The sequence below is a fragment of the Ambystoma mexicanum genome, chromosome 1q (assembly GCF_040938575.1).
Source record: "Ambystoma mexicanum isolate Mex_15411 chromosome 1q, UKY_AmexF1_1, whole genome shotgun sequence".
NCBI classification, from domain to species: domain Eukaryota; kingdom Metazoa; phylum Chordata; class Amphibia; order Caudata; family Ambystomatidae; genus Ambystoma; species Ambystoma mexicanum.
This window is the reverse complement of record NC_090922.1, coordinates 138,610,296-138,628,851: the sequence shown is the minus strand read 5'-3', so window position 1 is coordinate 138,628,851 and position 18,556 is coordinate 138,610,296. Positions and strand designations below refer to the sequence as shown.

Below are 18,556 nucleotides of genomic sequence, written 5' to 3'. Positions count from 1 at the left end.
GGCCCGGGGTATTGCTCCATACCCACATCAGGACTGGGCGAGGAACTGGTCGATCCACCCCTGATGGAGGAAAAGATGATGAACTTTGGCATTTTTGGAACCAAAAGAAAAGAGACCGATCATCCCAGTCTTGCGACTTCCCATTGTTGGACGATCAATGCCAAATCGCAAGGGAGATAGGGCTTGTGCAATACGATGGTGCCCGTCTCTGTCCCCACCCAAAATATTCACACCCCAGATGGGACACTGAGTGCAAACAGCTATCACCATGATGTGGGCGGGCATGGGCTATCCCAGGCCAGTAACAGCCCTGATTCCATACCAAGGCCCTCACTTTGCACAGACCTGCTTAGGCTCAGGCTGGCCGGCCGGTACCAGTCCAGTCCAGTTCACCACCGCCAACAGGGGGGGTAATATTGGCTACAACCTTGCATGGATATTCACCCGTAGTGAAGGCATTATGTGGAAGCAGGCGGGGATTGTGGTAAATTACAGACAGTAAGAGTAGCAAAGCTCAATTCCTTGATAAGAACAGGAAACAAGCAGAGGGGTAGACCGACAAGTATGCTGGTGCAGTAATCCAGGCTAAGGAGGTCATCTGTGTGTTTGCACTGTGAAAGGTGAGTTAATGATGGATTAAATAGGAGGTTATGTAGGTTATCTAGGGAATCAAGTGCTGAATGTTCATTAAGGGGTCAAAGGGATACCACCATGTTAGGAGTCATGAGTGAGGAAGAAATTATATAGGAGACAGAACCGAGATGTGGTATTGAAGGCTGGAAGAAATATCACTCCTTGTTTAGAGGAGTGGAGCAGTGAGTAACACAGCACCATCTAGTGATGCATAGCAAATAGGCAGTTAGTGATGACATCTGAAGGGTGAAGGAACTGAAGTGGATCAAGGTCAGAGTATCCCCGGGTTACAGTTCCAAGGGTCGGTTGGGTTTTCCATGAGAAGTAGAGATTGTAAACAGAAACGGGGGCAATAGTACACCCGTAAAATGTAGGAAGCCACCCAAGAAAGGACGGTGGTCTAAATTCCAAGATGTGAGAGTCTGCTCACAGGCCCGCTCTCCCCTCTCAAGGGACAGGCTTGAATGTCGCTGCCATGATATCCAATTGATCATGCAATGTCTTGTTGATTCCGGTTTAACCCAAGCACACAATTGTTAAAATAGGTGTAGCAGTCTGCAATGTAGGCATACGTAGAATTTGTGTCGCAATGCATTACTCTGACAATCACACTCATGCCCGTTTAAGCACACACACCCCGCCAACAAAGTTGCCTGGAGGTAGGACAAAGAAAGCATTCAAATGGGTGGTTCTTCAGAGCTGCCTCAAAAGAACCCTGCATTTATCGGGAAGGGTGTCTCACCATTGTGGACTTGGTGGGGGGGGCTAGAAAATAACCCATTACCTTGTTCACCGTCTTAAATCTGGCAACAGCTCACAAGTTGTGACTTGAAAAGCACAATGCAAGAAGCCTCAGGAGGAGCATATTTAATGGCCAGGCAGGACCCAACAATGGCTTCTCTCAACTCAAAAAAAGGTCCATGCTGCCCATCGAAGGACAGTGCAGATCGCTCCAGGCCACATGACACCACGTGCCCAAGGTATGCCAGAAATGGCTTCAAGAATCATTAAGCCACAAGACAATTCAAATAGAACGCACTTACCTCAACTAACTTTCCCACAGAAATGTTGGCAAATTCGTGGACCTCTTCCTTCAAGGGTAGCAAGGTCACACAGCCTTTCGCGTTGTATCCAACACCGCTCACCTGGGGGGAAAAGTGACGAAAACCATTGAAAGGGTCAGTGTCGCCACATGCTCCGGACTGCCTCTGTGGTCCATGCTCGCCTGGGACACTGTGCACTTAATAATGCACATTTTCCTTAAGACATTCAAAACCTCTCCATCCAGCTTAGCGGAATGAGGTGGACATCAAATGATTTTAAATTGTGGGAGTCTGCTTGATGCGCATTTTGTGTGGAAAAGTTTTCCCCCCCCAAAAACATAAATCCTTTAAAAAAAAATGTTTTATGTTCAACAAATGCATTAAGCCGTTTTGTGCTCGCTAAATATGAATGGGCATGGACTCCAGGGAATAGATTTGAATATAGGCAGGGGAGACTATAATCAGCACTGAAAAAGTGAAGTATAAAATCGCGCTGGCCTGTTGCTCAAAGACAACTGTGTGGAGCTAAAGACTTGCATTTAAAATAATTTCCATACCCAGAATGCTTTTCTCATGGGTGGCACAGTGGGATGTCTAACTTGGCTGAAATGGCTTATTCTACCTTCTACACTTTAAAAAATAAAAAAAAAGATCTACAGAAGATTGAGTTTTTATCCAAAAGGCGCCGACATGACCGATATTGTTTGTCCATGATGAATTAAGCATTTACTAATGGAGAAATCATTTTTAAAAATGTGCAATGTTATTTGGGCAATTAGACATCCCATATTATACAGGTTTTTTTTTAATTAGGTTGGTTTATTTCAAACCTTAAACAAATATTTTAAAAATGTATACATAACAAAAGCAATACATTGGATTACAATTTTTAAAATACAATAATGAATAATAGACACAGAGGGTACCCACCTACCATCTCACAATAACATTTTTAAAAAAAAAAGCAAAACGAGATGGAAAAAAGAATCGCAATCAAACTAGAATAAAAAATCCTCAATTAACTTCTTTTTTTTTTTTTTAAACGTTACAGCTTGAGATTGGTTGACCCATTCAAATCCGGTATCAGAAAGAGGGCGTATAGAGAACACGTTGCTCATAGACAACCTATGAAATGTTGTGTACGTATTTCTTCCAATGAACAATCAATATATACGTGTTTTAGCGATTCGATTTCCTTCGAGCAGTATCTACATACATGTAGTATGTCCTCTGATATGCAGAATCGCCCGAGTATGAATCAGATTAAGTCTCATCCTCAGGGACGCTCTCATGAATCTCCCATCTAGAGCGCTTCTTTTCTTGTGCTTTACACAGAGGTCGCTCTACAATGTATATGAGCGCTTCGTGTCACAGGTTTTAATCCAGTCTTGTTCTAAAACTTTTTAAATCATATCTAGAGCTAGACTAACATTAGTTTATTATTGTTTATGTATGCATGCATGAAAGGAGTTTGAATGGTGGATGACTGCATAAATGCATGCATGGCTAAAAGCGTGTATGCTGTAAGAATGCATGTGAATGAGAGAGAGAGAGAGGGAGACGGAGAGGGGAGAGAGAGAGAGAGTGTGTGTGTGTGTGTGTGTGTGTGCGCATGAAAGGGCAGCGGGCCACTAAATTGAAGTATGATGACTGCTTTGGCAATGACATTCTGTTTTGCTGTACCCTTGATATTAAGTAAAGATTCTTTACTGTGCATAAAGGGAAAATCAAACATAGGTGTTATTATGTGGCTAGACTGGCCTAGAATGGAACAGCCAGTCTGGACATACTTGATGTCTATAGCATGGCATTTTCTTACTGGCTGGGAGTGTTCCTATGTTAACACTGGCATATGGTGCAGACTGCATGGACATGTATGGGTAAGGCCAGCATGAAAATGTTTTTCATACCATCATATTTTGGGCATCGGCATCATGACAATGAATTGAAACATTTTCTTGGGCGGAGAACCCCCGTAACCACCCTAGTTGGTTCAAGCTCCACCGCTATGCTTGGTCGAAAATGCAAACATGCACACCTGAGGGACAGACAGCCTTAACCATACTTACGTATTTTGTGAGTTTGTAGGATACTGTTAAGATGCATTTCTGAACTCTGATCTGTTGGGCAGAGGTTCAGAAGGCCAGCCTAGTTTCTTGGAACAGGGTAACCTCTGGACAAGCCACACCAATCAGGGTAGCTATGGCAGGCGGTCAAGACTACGCCTCAGGAGGGGTGAGGGTGACTGAAGGACCTCAATGAGCACACAGAGCAAGGACACTTACAAATTACTCCCGACAGGTGTTATATCAAAAATATAGACACATTTATTACAAGGCCTTTGTAACCTAGACCATAGCAAAAGAATCGCAGTAACACTAAGTAAACCAACACAACACTATCAATACAATGTATATACAAGACCTTTGGGGACTAAAAGGGTAAAATGGACGAAATATGTTGACAACCTAGAGGGGAAGGAAACAGGCAGTGCAGATAGTCTTTAGGCCCAGTTCAACATCAACAATACACCTAACTAAGGCAGTCCAAGCCCTAAAAAGAGAGAAGCCTTGTGCTCAATAGTACACGCAATGCCACTGCACGTGGTTGTTCCAATGGGCAAAACAGGGTCCTTCAGGGGTCTCTAGCAGCTCGGGAAGGTGGATGAGGCAATGCAGAACAAGTTCCCACTATTCAAGGAGGACATCCACTTGAAGGCAGAGTCAGTTCAAGAATTCGGGATGGAGTCGCTATTTCGCAATAGCAGTGGAAAGGAGAGGGGCCCTCAGGGGCAACTCATGTGTAAAAATGTGTAAAAATGGGCCCTTGTGCTAGGGGCCAGCAGATGGGTTATTGAGTACTCACCGGTCCCCGATGCAAGCAGACCCAAACTTCGGCAGGTCAGTCCACTTCGCTTGCAGGTTCGAATGCGGCAAAAAGGACGTCTTGGCACCTTTTAGTTCCTGAGATACAGCGATGATTCCCAAACGGGACAGTGGCGATTTCTCTGCTCTGGGTGAATGAATCGACCCAGTTTCACTGCAGCAGGCTTCAGGGGCAAGCGGGTCACAAATGCAGCAGACTTGCAAAGGACGTTGCCGTGGCAGGGCAACACAGTAACCGCGTTTACTCCGGTCCTGGCGCACTCGTCTCACTTCAGACTTGGGAATGCCAAGTGTACGAAATTCGGTGGGAGGGTGCCGGGTACAGAGAGTTAGCAGTCTACCAAGTTTCTAGGGCCTCCTCGAAAACGGTGGCAGTGACAGAGCAAAGCAACTGGGTAAAATGGTCAGTCCACTGGTTGGCCCAGGGACACTTCTGAGAAAGCTTACTTGCAGAGTTTGATGAAGGTGCCAAGAATAGTTGGTCCCACTATTCCAATGGGTCGAAGCATCTCCGCAGACCTTCTAGGACGACCAGCTGCAGAGGGGTCACACGTGACAACAGCGGGCTCAGGGTGCCAAAACTTCCAGCGGGTCACCAGCGGTTCCTCGACTCGGCTTCGTGTTGCAGGATACTTGGATCCTATCCTTTGGTCAGTGAGAACTCAGGAGATCGACATGGTAGTGGTGTTTTCAGCCTCCTCTTATCCAAAGTTCCCTTCGCGCCAAAACGGAGAGGACCCAATGAGAGATCTGCTCACAAACACACACTCCATATGTGGACCAATCATGGACCACGGTGGTCCCAGGCATTCATTCTGGCACCCAGGATGTGTATTGGAACCAGACATTCCAGCCTACATCCTGGAGGCCCACACAAGGCATGCAGAAGCCCGCAAAAGCATTGGGATTCGTGGGAATGTGTATGACCAAATAAGGACTGACCCAGGTCAGCTCGACCTGGGGAAGGTCAAGGGACAAGATGGCCAAAGGAAAGGACAAAGAACCTCAAGATATGGCAATTTTCAATCCAGGCCACCTATTTGTGCCAAACAAGGTTACTGCGGTTAACATGGCAGGAAGGGGTTAAAAAGAATGCGAAAAGATAGCTGCCACCAGTCCTGTCCATGACACATCTGCACAGTTCATAAAAAAGTCCAGCGAGAGTTTCTAGAGCCTTAGGAAATGACTATAGACCCATGTCTGCTGTATGGTAAGATACCTTGCACACTTGTTACATGTTGCACAAAAGTTGCAACATGAGGAAAGGACTAAGGGAAACAAAGTCTCCCAGTGCTGACTGTCTTAAAGGCATGTCAGTTTCACCATAAAAAGTGAGCGAAAGCCCAGAGGAGTGCAGCTGAAGGCTGTGCTTATCTGGCAAAGTCAGTCAAGGATGTCTAAACAGCAGCAAAAGGTTTGGGGGTTGACACATGGAGGGAAAATTACATACATTTATCAAATCTTTCTTAACAGATACGATCCAACACAGGCCCAAATCCCTGTTTGACGTATGGGGATTTGCAGGCAGAATGGCATGCAAATCCCCGTTTTACACGTAAATAATTCCATCAATCAGGACCACAGTCTCTTTCGAACCCATGCGCCAGAGCAAGCCTATGTGTGGCTAGCAGAGTTTCAACACAGCCCAGTATTTCTCTACGTCATGATGAACCGCTATTGCTGGTCCCAAGCAGGCCCTACTAACCACCAAGCTTCGGAACATTTGGGATGCAGGTTCTGAGCCTTAAAATGTTGGTGGTCATTTTTCAAATATCAGGACAGGCTAGTGCCTCTTGAACCGCAATATAGATGGAGCAGAATACTAAGCAGGCCCAGGATTGATAGCCAACTGTGCCCCAGCCCAACTTTCGGACACATCGGTCAGTCAGAAAATCTTGAATTTACAGACAAAGTAGTTCTCCACAGTTGCTACTGTCAGCGTTAATGTGTTTTGTTCAGTGTACAAGGCAGGGGCAGCACATGATTTGTCTCCTCAGGTAACACCCATCCGCCCCGCTTCCAATGGGATCAGTTTTGAAGTTTCTAGGCCCCCGCTGCCCATTATCTTCTTTCCCCGGTCCCTTCAGCACCGCCACTAGTGGTGGCCCACTAATCTCTGGCTGCATCATTGACTACTTGCTGATCAGGTTGTACCTCTGCATGGAATCCATCCGACGTCACCAGCTGAGTCACTGTCATCTCATTGGCTGTCAGGGTCCCTGTCTTGTCGGAGCAGATGACATTGCAACAACCTATAACATAATAAGTACATATTATTGGCGCATATGCATTATAACATGAAAGTCATGCATGGATAGTAGCAGCAGATAAGGATACCAAGGCCATCTTATATTGTCATTTATGATCGTACTGTAACAGTTTATAGTGTACTCACAGTTATTCTGAACCGGCTGGAATATGCACTGAGAAAAGCCTGACCAATACCATGACTGGGGGGCGGGGGTCATACTTTTTGACCGCTTCTAGCCTTTCTCCGCACTAAGCAGATTGGAGAGAATCCATATGCATGCAGGAGTTGCCTTTGGTAAGGGCGCCTGTTATTTCACACATGCAGTGGCCTCCAAAAACCTGGCTGCGATGCACAGACTGTGTATGGCGTGATTTGAAATGGCTACCGCCGCAGCAACACCTCCACCATATAATCCCACAGATTACACCGGTTTTCTGCTGGCACTCCAGTACAGAGCACAATTAACGTCATTGCCCCCAGGCCATCACTTCACACCGTTATCAGAATGTGGGAAGCCATTTTGCAAAGATATCTGATGCAATAGCAAGGTTTAGAATGAAACGATACTTTTTGAATTGGGATTTTTTCTAACTCTGGCAACATCGCCGTCTTTAACTAGGGACATGAGTTCTGTAACGGACTTCGACCTCCCACTAAAGCCACAGGGTGACTTCTTTCATGTATCTCTTTCTATAAATTATCAAAACATCTTTTTGTCATTCAAGATTCCCTTCTTCCCCTCTAGCAAGCCTCATCAAGTCCTTTCTTCTCAAAAGACATCTTTGCTGAAATAGGATTACATCCATGTTTTGTTTGTTCACCCTGAGGTGTTTAATTGTCCCAACACCTTGTCACCTGGTAAATGCATTCATTAGAAGTTTTGAAATACTCCCATTCGATTACTCTTCCCGTCAAAATTAAATTCTTTCATAAGATTCTTCCTGTGTGTTACCGTATGGCACAGTCACCATTTTTAAAGGGTCACCCGAAAGGACAGGAGCGCACCTCAAATAGGTGTTGGGGGAAAGCAAATAATTTCCAGAGCAGGTACCCAGATGCCTCTGGTGGTGTACAGGGCAATTCCACTGCACCAGAGGCATCTGGGCAGCTGTTCTACTACGACTCCACTGATGATATTCAGCTAGTTTTTTGCATTGACCAAGACCCCCATACTAGCAACATACATATTCAAACCATCTTCAAATGCATAACGGATGGCTGATAACTGGTTGGGACTTAAATCAATGCAAGACAGAAATCCTGCTAGTGGATTCCATTCCACTCATATCTATGTTGCCTCAAATAAATCTAACACTAAAGAATATGAATTACTGTCTGATGCTACTCAGACAAATGTACTCTCTGAGAATCATTGTAACATGTTAGCCTCTGCACTGGTCGGTGCTAGATTAGACCACTACAACTCATTGTATGCAGGTTCTTCCCATCATATTAACCAACGTCTGTTTCTGCCGAATTCCTTGGCCACAATAGTCACTAGCAGTGCGAGATCTGCCCGGCTTACTCCTTTCCTTCATTATTTTCATTGGATGCCCAACAAGAGCAGCAGATTTTTCCAGCTCCTAACATTGGCACATAAGGCTCTTTACGGGGCTGCCCCACATTATATTAAGCAAAGATATAAATGGCGGCCTTCTGCCTGACCGGCGTGTGTATCCACCTCTAATCTCACGTTCGTTCCTCGCTTCAAATGATCAAGAGCGATTCGTTTGGACAACCTTGAGTTGTCACGACTGCTAAACTCTGGAACTCACCTCCGAGTAGAGCTCCGAAAGACTGATAATCTTATATTATTTCACAAAACGTTGAACCCTTTTTTCCATTTGAATTTTAGAGTTCCCCTCTTTCTTCTTGGTTTCCCTTTTTTTTTCCAATTGAGGTCCAGCACCAGGGACATTTTAGGCACTTTTGGGGCCCTGGGCACAGACATCTTTGAGGCCCCCCTCCACCAAACCTAAGGGATCAAGAATACTGGTCGCAGCTCCCACCCCGACCTGTCACGCTTACAACCTATACGTTGATGCACTGTCTCGCAGCATCATAAGCATGTTTACTCCCTTTAAGTCCCCTTGCCCTCTTCATTCTTGCTCTAATCAGAATGATAAACAAGTAGCATTTGAAGACCAACATTAGCAGTCTACAAAGGGGTTCTAGTACATACAGGATACTTTTCTACCAATAACATCCAGGAAGGTAGATGTAGTATTAATGCAGGACCGTATGTAAAAGGTACATGTAACCCATAATAGACGGAGAACTCACATTAGCTGCCTCACAGAATGCAAAAGTGCTCATGCATGGATAGAGACCACCAATTGGAAGGAAGGAGAACGCTACACATACTGTATCATAGATGCTGATTAGAAGCTACCAGGAAGGTGTCTTTATCCAGACAGACTGAGATTAGAAGTGGGATATGGGTTTCAAATAATGTTGCCATTAGATATCAAATGAACAAATGCCTGTGGTGTGCGATATAAATATGCTCACTATTAACACAGTGAAAGCATGAATAAGGCTTTTATGAAGATCCTACAATGAGAATCAAATCACTTGGAAGGGCTGACAATTGTGAAAGGTTTAGGGATTGGCAATATTGAGAGGTTCGGCAATACAAGATTAAATGAGATGCCCAGGATTACACATTGGTTAAGGGGTGGAGGGATGAAGCTGGGATTTGTGGCAACTCTGCAATTTCTGCATTTGAACACTTTCTTTTCCAGTTCTTACCATGAACTAAAACAATCTCATTTTATTAAAAAAACGGACTTGGAAAGTACACATATCACATTACCAAACATGACAATTTTTGCACAAAATATTATAGAAGGGTGTTATGCAAAATGGGAATCATTCTAGCTTCATTCTATCATCACGGGAAGTATATAAGAACCAGCATATCAATCGATGTGATTTAACCAATTTAATCTGGGTTTGTCTTTTGTATTTTAAAGCTTTGAATACTTCCAAAACAATGGCCTGTGACATTTTCATTTATAAACGTGCATAAAAACCTTTGACTTTTACCAAAAAGCAAACCGTTTTTTGTGTCAAACAAGCAGATCTTAAAGTATGCTTGCCTGAGGCCTGCAACATATGGTCCACTCTTTTGTCTACCAACCCTTCCACCCAAATGGCCTAGGAAAGATCAAGTAATTGGCTAACCGATACCAGCAGCATGCAAGTAGGCAAACCTCACAGAAGACAGCACATTCATGTAAAATAGATTATATGATTTGACCAGCATCACTGTATCATCTGCTGGCAAATCCAGGATACAAACATGAACGCTGTTGTTCCATAGTATTGAATTTGGATACTTATTCACCTCTTGGACTAACAGTTTATGTCATCGTTGGAGGTGATTGCCTAGGTTTTACAACACCCCATCTGAACAAACCAATTTCTAGACCTTCACCATACAGATGATATGTTAGTTTTTATAGCAACCCCTATCTGGTGCAGGTACATTGCTGATAATAGCAGATGGTGTTCTGCAAAACCAAGTACATATGCAGGCAGGTTTATAAACTTCAGACATAGGAAAGGCTCAGCCAGCCTTACAGGAATGTTATTCTAATATTGCATAGGAAGACATATCTATGCAATGAGTGCTTACCACACTGAGCTAACTTCTGAACCATTGTGGCACTCAATTTATCAATATTCATTTCACCATTGCCTATTGAACATGATCAAAATAATTCCCACAGGAAGGAAAGAATGCTAGAGTTGTGCCATAAGGAGAACACAAACTATTCATACCACAGTGAACACAGAAATCAATACATGATGAATTGATCAAGGCAGAATGCACTTGCCAAAACAGAAAGGCAATGGGCTTAGAGCATAAGCAGCACCCCATAAAATATCCTGACGTGTGCTATTTAAGACTGTTGAACAGTGGAGTCTTACTTCTTCAGATCAGCTAGCCTTGTGGGGCCCACTCCAAGGTGGGGGCCCTGGGCAAGTGCCTCTTTTGCCCTCCCATAAAAACGTCTCTGTCCAGTACAGTGAAACCTTATTGGTAATAGTGCCTTAGTCCAGTTAACCATGAAAAAGAAAATAGTGTGGGGGTTAGGGGGCAGTGGGGGGCGGTTACCGGTGTAAAATAATGCCTTCCCCTGCCGGGTGTGTGTTCTACTCCCGGGAGTGTAAGAGAATGAAGATACAGAAATGGGGCTCCCTTCATGTTGGCTTTATACGCCATTTAGAGCGTTGTATGTAACACATAGGTAAGTACACGCATGCCTGTTAAAGCAAGGCTGACCCACATCTCCCAATATTGTCACCCAATATTGTGCCGGGTGCAGCAAGGCTCCCGTTCCTAGCTGTAGTTTACACAGTCAGGGCTATGAGCGCCAGCGTCGACAGCCAGCATTTTAACTGCTAACCTGGCAGTTTCATCTACGCCTACCAGTCCCCTCTACCTTTTTCCCGCCAGCCATGAACGGCCATGCTCGCATCAGTTTGTAGGATTTCTGCACATTTACAGCCACGTTTGGCATTTCATTGACTGCTGTGACCTACCCAATGTCTCCACTATTGGCAGCTTCTTCACGATCACCCTTTTCTTGGCCATCCTCATCACTCCCAGTGCCAGCGTTACGGTGACAACAATCGGCAAGCCCTCCGGGATAGCAGCCACCGCCAAACTAAGAAAAGAACAGCAGAGATGTAATCCAGCCATGTGACTAGGCGACCTTCAATACAGCAAATAGAAATCAATACAGGGGTAAAGAGATCAACAGCCCCTGAGAGAGGGTGTTGTGGACACGGGGCTGAGACGGATGTGCCATGCTGGTCCATGGTGGCAGGAAGGTTCTACGGTTATAGTGCAGTGGGCACTGCCGGGCCAGCAACCATGGTTCTCTCGAGCCGGAGGTGGAGCTGGTGAAGGGCATGACAGAAGGTTTTGGGGGGCGGCCGGAGCCAGATTGCTGGAGCGAGTTGGGGCAATCGAGATTTTCCCCACTAGTATAAACTGAGTATGATATGAAGGACAGGGCTGGCTTGTAATGTCTCAACTGGTGGAGGTCTCGAATGAAAAGGACAAGATTTAATTTAACATGTCAAACGTTCAATAGGAAAACAGGACAAAAAGCACCTAAAACTTAAAATGGCTTACGTTGATGTGTTGTGTTTTGTGTTTTTTGTGTAAATATTTTAAAGGTTTGTGTTAAACCGATAAAATTAATTTAAAAAAAAAATGGCTTATTTACATATAGTGAAAAATGAACATGCGTTTTCTTTCTTGCTTTATTCTTTATTTTGGCGGGAACCGCTATAAACGAGTTCACATGTATTAAAAAAACAGTTAAATTACAAACGTGCACAATTATCTTGATCTAAAACCACACAATAATATAAATTTCAACGACAGCCATGACATAAACATACAGATGTTAAGAGCACATCGCACTACAAGACACTGCCTGATCAGAGCACCCTTGACACTAATGCACCCCTTACTAACAACTCGCCTTTTATACAATTCCCAGACCCTTTAAGACATTAGCACCTAGATTTGTGAGCTTGTCTGCCACAACCTGCCCAATCAAAACGTGGCCCAATGTCATCATTCTTCCTGGGCTCTAATGGCGGTGGTTCTGCATGTCCAAGCTCCAATCAAATAAGAGCCCAGGGCAAAGGTGACCTTCACCTCTGAGCACAGCAGTGACAAGGCATGGGCAGGCCTGTAGTGTCTAAATTAGCTGTCTCAGAGTGTACTCACCAACCAGGACTTCCCAAGATCTGCATAAATGAGGCAGAACAAAGTGAAGTGGGCAGGTTCTCCATGTCCCCACACATGCCCAAGTGACTAGCTCCCCCTTCCGCCTGCAGGTGCGTGCTGCTAAGGGCAAGACGTCCAACCTTGCCAGGTTAGGACTGGGTCATAAATGATTTTTCAGCACCAATGAAAAAAGTGGCCCACATTTGTAAATTGCTATTCATGCCTTTTGTGACACTGTTTGAGTAGCACCCAAAGGGGAGTTTTTTGATGAAATGTGATGCAAATTGCGCATTTTAAAGAATATGTATTCAGCAACACTGGTCAAAACTACTAGCCACATAGTGAGGTAACTCATCAAACTGGCCCACATTGGCCCAAAAAGTAGCCCACTTTGACCCAAAAATCTGGCCCACACTAGCATTTTGAGTTTTTGGTTTGGCCATGGGCGCATTGCCCTATAGGTCAGTCCGAGCCTGAACCTTGCTCTGGTGAGCGTAGTCCGGTGCTGTTGATTTGTCACAAAGGAGAAACACTTTGCAAACCCCACGTGGGGCTAAACAGAAGAGAAGCCCTAACCAGGGCGGGAGCCAACATTCTATTCTCCATTATGGCGCCAAGAAGCTGCTAAATCTGAAGCTTCAGGGGTCTTTTATGGATTCCGGCCAGGTGTGCCTGATCCTTAAAACAGGATTCCAAGCCCAGCCTGTGGAACAAAAGACTTCATATAGAAAAGCCATTCCATTCTGCTCCAGCTGCTAAGGTACAACACATCACGAATCGGAGCCTTGGATAAATCCCCCCCCCCCCACCACCATCCGTCCAAATGCTAAAGAACCAGCCTGGCTTGGACCATGTCCGCTATGTGAGTCTGTCTGGTCTCCAGATGAGCTATATAGCTCGAGGTCGACTGAGGGGTGGCCACGATCTTTAAGAATGCATTTTCCACTCTCTGCAGGGTAATCTCTCGCATCCATGTGTCGCTACTGCAAAAGCTTTCCCTTTATAAATGGTCAACATATGATCCAACGAAAAATAACCGATGTTTTGGGCAAATCCAAAGATCCTTCCTGTAGTCCATCTCATTTTAATCCTCAATTTCCCAAGTTAGTCTTTCATTTATTATTATTTTTTTTTTTACAGACCTCAAGTTACTGTACTTCCAGGCATATCCCAGGGACGAGCTTCGGTTTCCCCTAAACTCACATTATTTGGGATTTTGAAGCATTTACCCTCAGACACCCATCAGTCATATGCACAATATCCATCCACCAACAGCTGTGGCAATGTTGGTGTAGTTGCGAGTAAAACCACGTTACCTGTGTAACTGAGAACCGGCAATCTCCTCCCATTACATCCGGCAATCTCCTCCCATTACATCCAGCAATCTCCTCCCATTACATCCGGCAATCTCCTCCCATTACATCCGGCACTCTCCTCCCATTACATCCAGCAATCTCCTCCCATTACATCCGGCAATCTCCTCCCATTCCATCTGGCAATCTCCTCCCATTACATCCGGCACTCTCCTCCCATTACATCCAGCAATCTCCTCCCATTACATCCGGCAATCTCCTTCCATTCCATCTGGCAATCTCCTCCCATTACATCCGGCACTCTCCTCCCATTACATCCAGCAATCTCCTCACATTACATCTGGCAATCTCCTCCCATTCCATCTGGCAATCTCCTCCCATTACATCCGGCAATCTCCTCCCATTACATCCGGCACTCTCCTCCCATTACATCTGGCACTCTCCTCCCCATTACATCCGGCAAACTCCTCCCATCCATCTGGCAATCTCCTCCCATTACATCCGGCACTCTCCTCCCATTACATCCGGCAATCTCCTCCCCATTACATCTTGCAATCTCCTCCCCATTACATCCGGCAATCTCCTCCCCATTACATCTGGCAATCTCCTCCCCATTACATCTTGCAATCTCCTCCCCATTACATCCAGCAATCTCATCCCATTACATCCGGCAATCTCCTCCCCATTACATCTTGCAATCTCCTCCCCATTACATCCGGCAATCTCCTCCCCATTACATCCGGCAAACTCCTCCCATCCATCTGGCAATCTCCTCCCATTACATCCGGCACTCTCCTCCCATTACATCTGGCAATCTCCTCCCCATTACATCTGGCAATCTCCTCCCCATTACATCTTGCAATCTCCTCCCCATTACATCCGGCAATCTCCTCCCCATTACATCTGGCAATCTCCTCCCCATTACATCTTGCAATCTCCTCCCCATTACATCCAGCAATCTCATCCCATTACATCCGGCAATCTCCTCCCCATTACATCTTGCAATCTCCTCCCCATTACATCTTGGTACATCAGCCTTTAGAGTCAGCAAAGAAGCTTCAAGAGTTGGCGTACAAATTAAATAAAAGAGGGGCCAGCACGCACACCCGCCGGACCCATTTCCTCACCTTTATTTCCTCACTAAGCTCACCTTATGTTATTTCATTTGCAATACTTGCATTTTAAATGTATGACGAGAAGTGTTTTTTTTTTCTTTTTTTAATGGCACACTTGAATGATGCAGCGGGCTGTGCTTTGGAGTCAGTCCAGGGGAGAGGGGTCATCTTTCTTATTGCAGCATAATTAGAGGAGTAAGGGTGGGGTTTTCTGCAGCCTTCTGTTTGGGTAAAGGTGGACGGTTCATTTAGGAGTGGGTTTGGCCCATGAATAATGGCACAATAATGGCACATGGAGGCTTTGTCAGAGGCGTGCTGCCTTTCATTTCACGTGCAAAGTAGTGTTCGCTTCGCACAAGGAAAGGGAGATTTAGTGTGGGGTACAAAAGAAAATAGGAGTTTTTGACGTGGATCAGAAACATGGTACTTCGAATGTTACGCACTAGTTCCATTGTATTCCCTGTAGCACATTATTTATGTTAATTTTAATAAATTCATGTTTTAAACTGTCAGTTTAGCTTAACTCGTTCCCAGTTTTTGAAGCAATCAGTGTTTAAAAAAAAAAAAAAATGTTCGTCGGAATAAATTGAAATTGGTATGCAGTGGCCTAGACAGTCATATGTACAAAAATGAGTCTTAAAGTAATTGTAAACCCCGATTTAGGACTCTGATTTGCTTTTTCAATCGAGTCCAGGTAACATTTTCCTTTGACATTTGTCTGACGGTTTCTTTTTAAAAATGTCACATTCCACAATCCTTCACCATTGCATTATGGAGGAGGCCAGGTTCCTTTTATGGACACAGGCTTCGAACTACGGAGTTCAAACAAAAGATTGTCTGCACTAGATTTTGAGCAGAAGATGCATTTCTGGCAGCGGCCATTGCGGAGCAGGCGGCGGACAGTTAAAATAAGAAGGGGGAGGTTGTAGGAGGGCTTGCAGATGAAGTTCAGTAGGAGGAGCATTCTTGGGAGGAGCAGGAGGAGGAGGAGGAAAAGGAGGAAGTGCTCCTGCAGTTGTCAGTTGAGGAGAGGCAGAGCAGCACGCGGTACTGGAAGCAACATCCCGTGTGGTAGTGGAGGTGATTCAGCACAGGCTGCTGCAAAGGGAGCAACGCAGGTGAAGGAGACCCTGATGATGCTAGAAGGACCATGAGATGTCCATGCCAGATGCACCACCAGCCACATTCAGCTTTGGAAATGTTTTGATCTGCCAGAATAGAAGCCTTAACAGGCAGAGGAGCGCAGGTGGTATGCACCATGAGCCGGCAGCCAGTTGGGGATACGTTCCAATAGTTGCTCACTAGACATGATTGGCATGCACAACCACGATTGGTGGTGGCACAGTGTCACCAATGACAATCATGCTACAAATGCAACCATGGATCCCACCAATGACCCAGCCACTGACCTGAACTAACTCCACAGCACCCTCCAGTGGTAGGGTGAACTGTTAAGCCAGTTAGGTTACCTGTTGGGATGTCCTGGGATACTGTACATGCACCGCTGTTTCTGGTACAATGTCACAAGAAGCCGTCAGTCCTCCCTTCCACCCTGTTCTTGCCGATACACGGGCAGCGCCAGGCATGAATGAGGCTGTCTTGTCTCACGCCCAGAAATCTGGATGTCATAGTGGCGACTCCATTTGAGGAAAAACTAGCAGGAGTATCTGATGTGTCTTAGAGGTAGGCAATGTCTGTTTTTCTTTACATGGTCAGTCAGTGGATGTTGTTGCTTATGAACTTGGTGGATGCTGCAGGGCACAACATGCTAAAGCACCATTCTTCCCTCTTGTAGCTAACAGTTGTGAGGGTGTGAGTGTCCTCTGTTCTGTGGCGATCCTGAGAAACTGTGGGGGTAGCTCTGCAGGACAGCCAGAAAATATTGGGGCAGTTACTCTGCTCCATGACAGACCCAGAAAGAATGGGGGAGTGTCTGTGCTATTTTGGAGAACCTGAAGAATTGCGCTTGGACAAAAAAATATATTGGCCCACAGACACCCGCATCTAAAGCAGCCTTTGCTTGGCATGCAGCCTATCTACACAAACTGTGGGTGGCAAATTAGGACCACAGCTTTTCTACTGCGAAGACATTCAACACAATGGATTTGTGTGGTGCGTGTGGAGATTGGGTGTGGGCAGATCTTTCTGTTTATATCTCCTAGGTGAACTGTGCAAAGGTTGTTTTGGTGGTGGTGTCACTGCCAAGTACGTGCAGCAGCACCGAGATCTACAAGACGGTTTATGAATTATATTGTACACAGGTACGTGCTGCGTGTTCAGCGTGCCTGGATCAGTCTTCAGCTATTTCATCCATCCCTAAATGCTCTAGGTTTGTATCAATGCTGCACGAAACAGATGTTTTGCAGTCTTGCTCTATGGGATGAACCACGATCCCCATTTTGGGCATCACTGTTTAACTTGCCGGAACTGTGATGGTATAGAGAATTGGATATCCTGCTCTTTGATATCTTGCACTAGTTCCCCCCCTTGTGTATGACTGGATGAGATCTGCTCGTCTTTCTCTCGTGTCCCAGATGAAGCGTGCCAAACCTTCCCGCCCATCATCTGTAGCATTACATCTCATTCCAAACCAGACTCTCAATCTTCTGACAGAGAGGTGACTTTTAAATTGCCTATGTGGCCGCACAACACCACATACAATGTGGGCTGCCCTTGTGTGTGCGGTAGCTGTGTGTGGGCCACCCACCAGCTGCATGCCTCTCTCAGGAATGCGTTGGAGCTCCAGATAGGTTGCGGTTTCACAACTAACTTATTTCCCACACTGGTAAGGGTCCGACTCTTTCTCTCCATCAACGGATTGTTCTCTGCCACAAGCAATCATGCAACACTGTTTTGGCACAAAACAAACCACGTCACTGATTTTGTCTTGACTGAACAGATCATCCATTAGTGAGCCCTTTTGTTCTCTCTCCTGCATGGCTTATGTGTTACTTGGTGATTTTGTTTTGCCACCTCCAAAAAAATCATATGTCAATCTTGGATGTTCACTTTACTCCCACACAAATCACATCACTCTTGGATTTTGTGATCTCTTCTGCTTAATTCGTGTTGTATTGTCAGTGATTTTATGTGGCTTCTCTTGAAGGTCCTGTGCCAATCTCCATAGCTGTATTGCCTCCTATAGAAGGCATGCAGCATTCAGATTTTGTCTTTGCTCCTTCAATGATGTCCTTAAGCAAATCAGGTGTCCCCTTTGATTTTATACTGACTGGACCATTGGGAAAAAAAATACAGCCCCTTCTAATAATTGCAAAATGGGTTTTAGAGCCTGAGCCTAATTCTAACTGTAAACTATCTACTCTAATTTCTTTATTCCAGAATGGGTCCCCAGACTATTCTGTGCTTAAGAAGTAACCCAAGTCTCCCACCTCTTCAAACTGCTTACTCCAAAGTTTTGTGAGTAGCTAATAACCATTCATAGGGCACCAAATCGGCAGATATGTGTAATCTATATTTGTGAATTGAATTAATTTACCCAACCCTTAAGAAGTCATTTTGAGTAAATGAATTCTTCAGCAATCAACAGGATCTTTTAGCATA

General features: G+C 45.1%; 1 protein-coding gene across 2 annotated transcripts in view; it reads right to left on the bottom strand.

Moving 5' to 3' along the window:
* The window catches only part of ATP2C2 (ATPase secretory pathway Ca2+ transporting 2), a 565,565-nt gene that overhangs the window by 180,251 nt on the left and 366,758 nt on the right, over nucleotides 1-18,556 (bottom strand). For both annotated transcript variants that reach the window (XM_069636233.1, XM_069636231.1), the window contains exons 12-14: nucleotides 11,364-11,488; nucleotides 6,716-6,813; nucleotides 1,677-1,778 (exon numbers count right to left, since the gene is read on the bottom strand). In XM_069636233.1, the coding sequence (XP_069492334.1) occupies nucleotides 1,677-1,778; nucleotides 6,716-6,813; nucleotides 11,364-11,488 (325 nt within the window). The remainder of the gene's footprint in view (nucleotides 1-1,676; nucleotides 1,779-6,715; nucleotides 6,814-11,363; nucleotides 11,489-18,556) is intronic.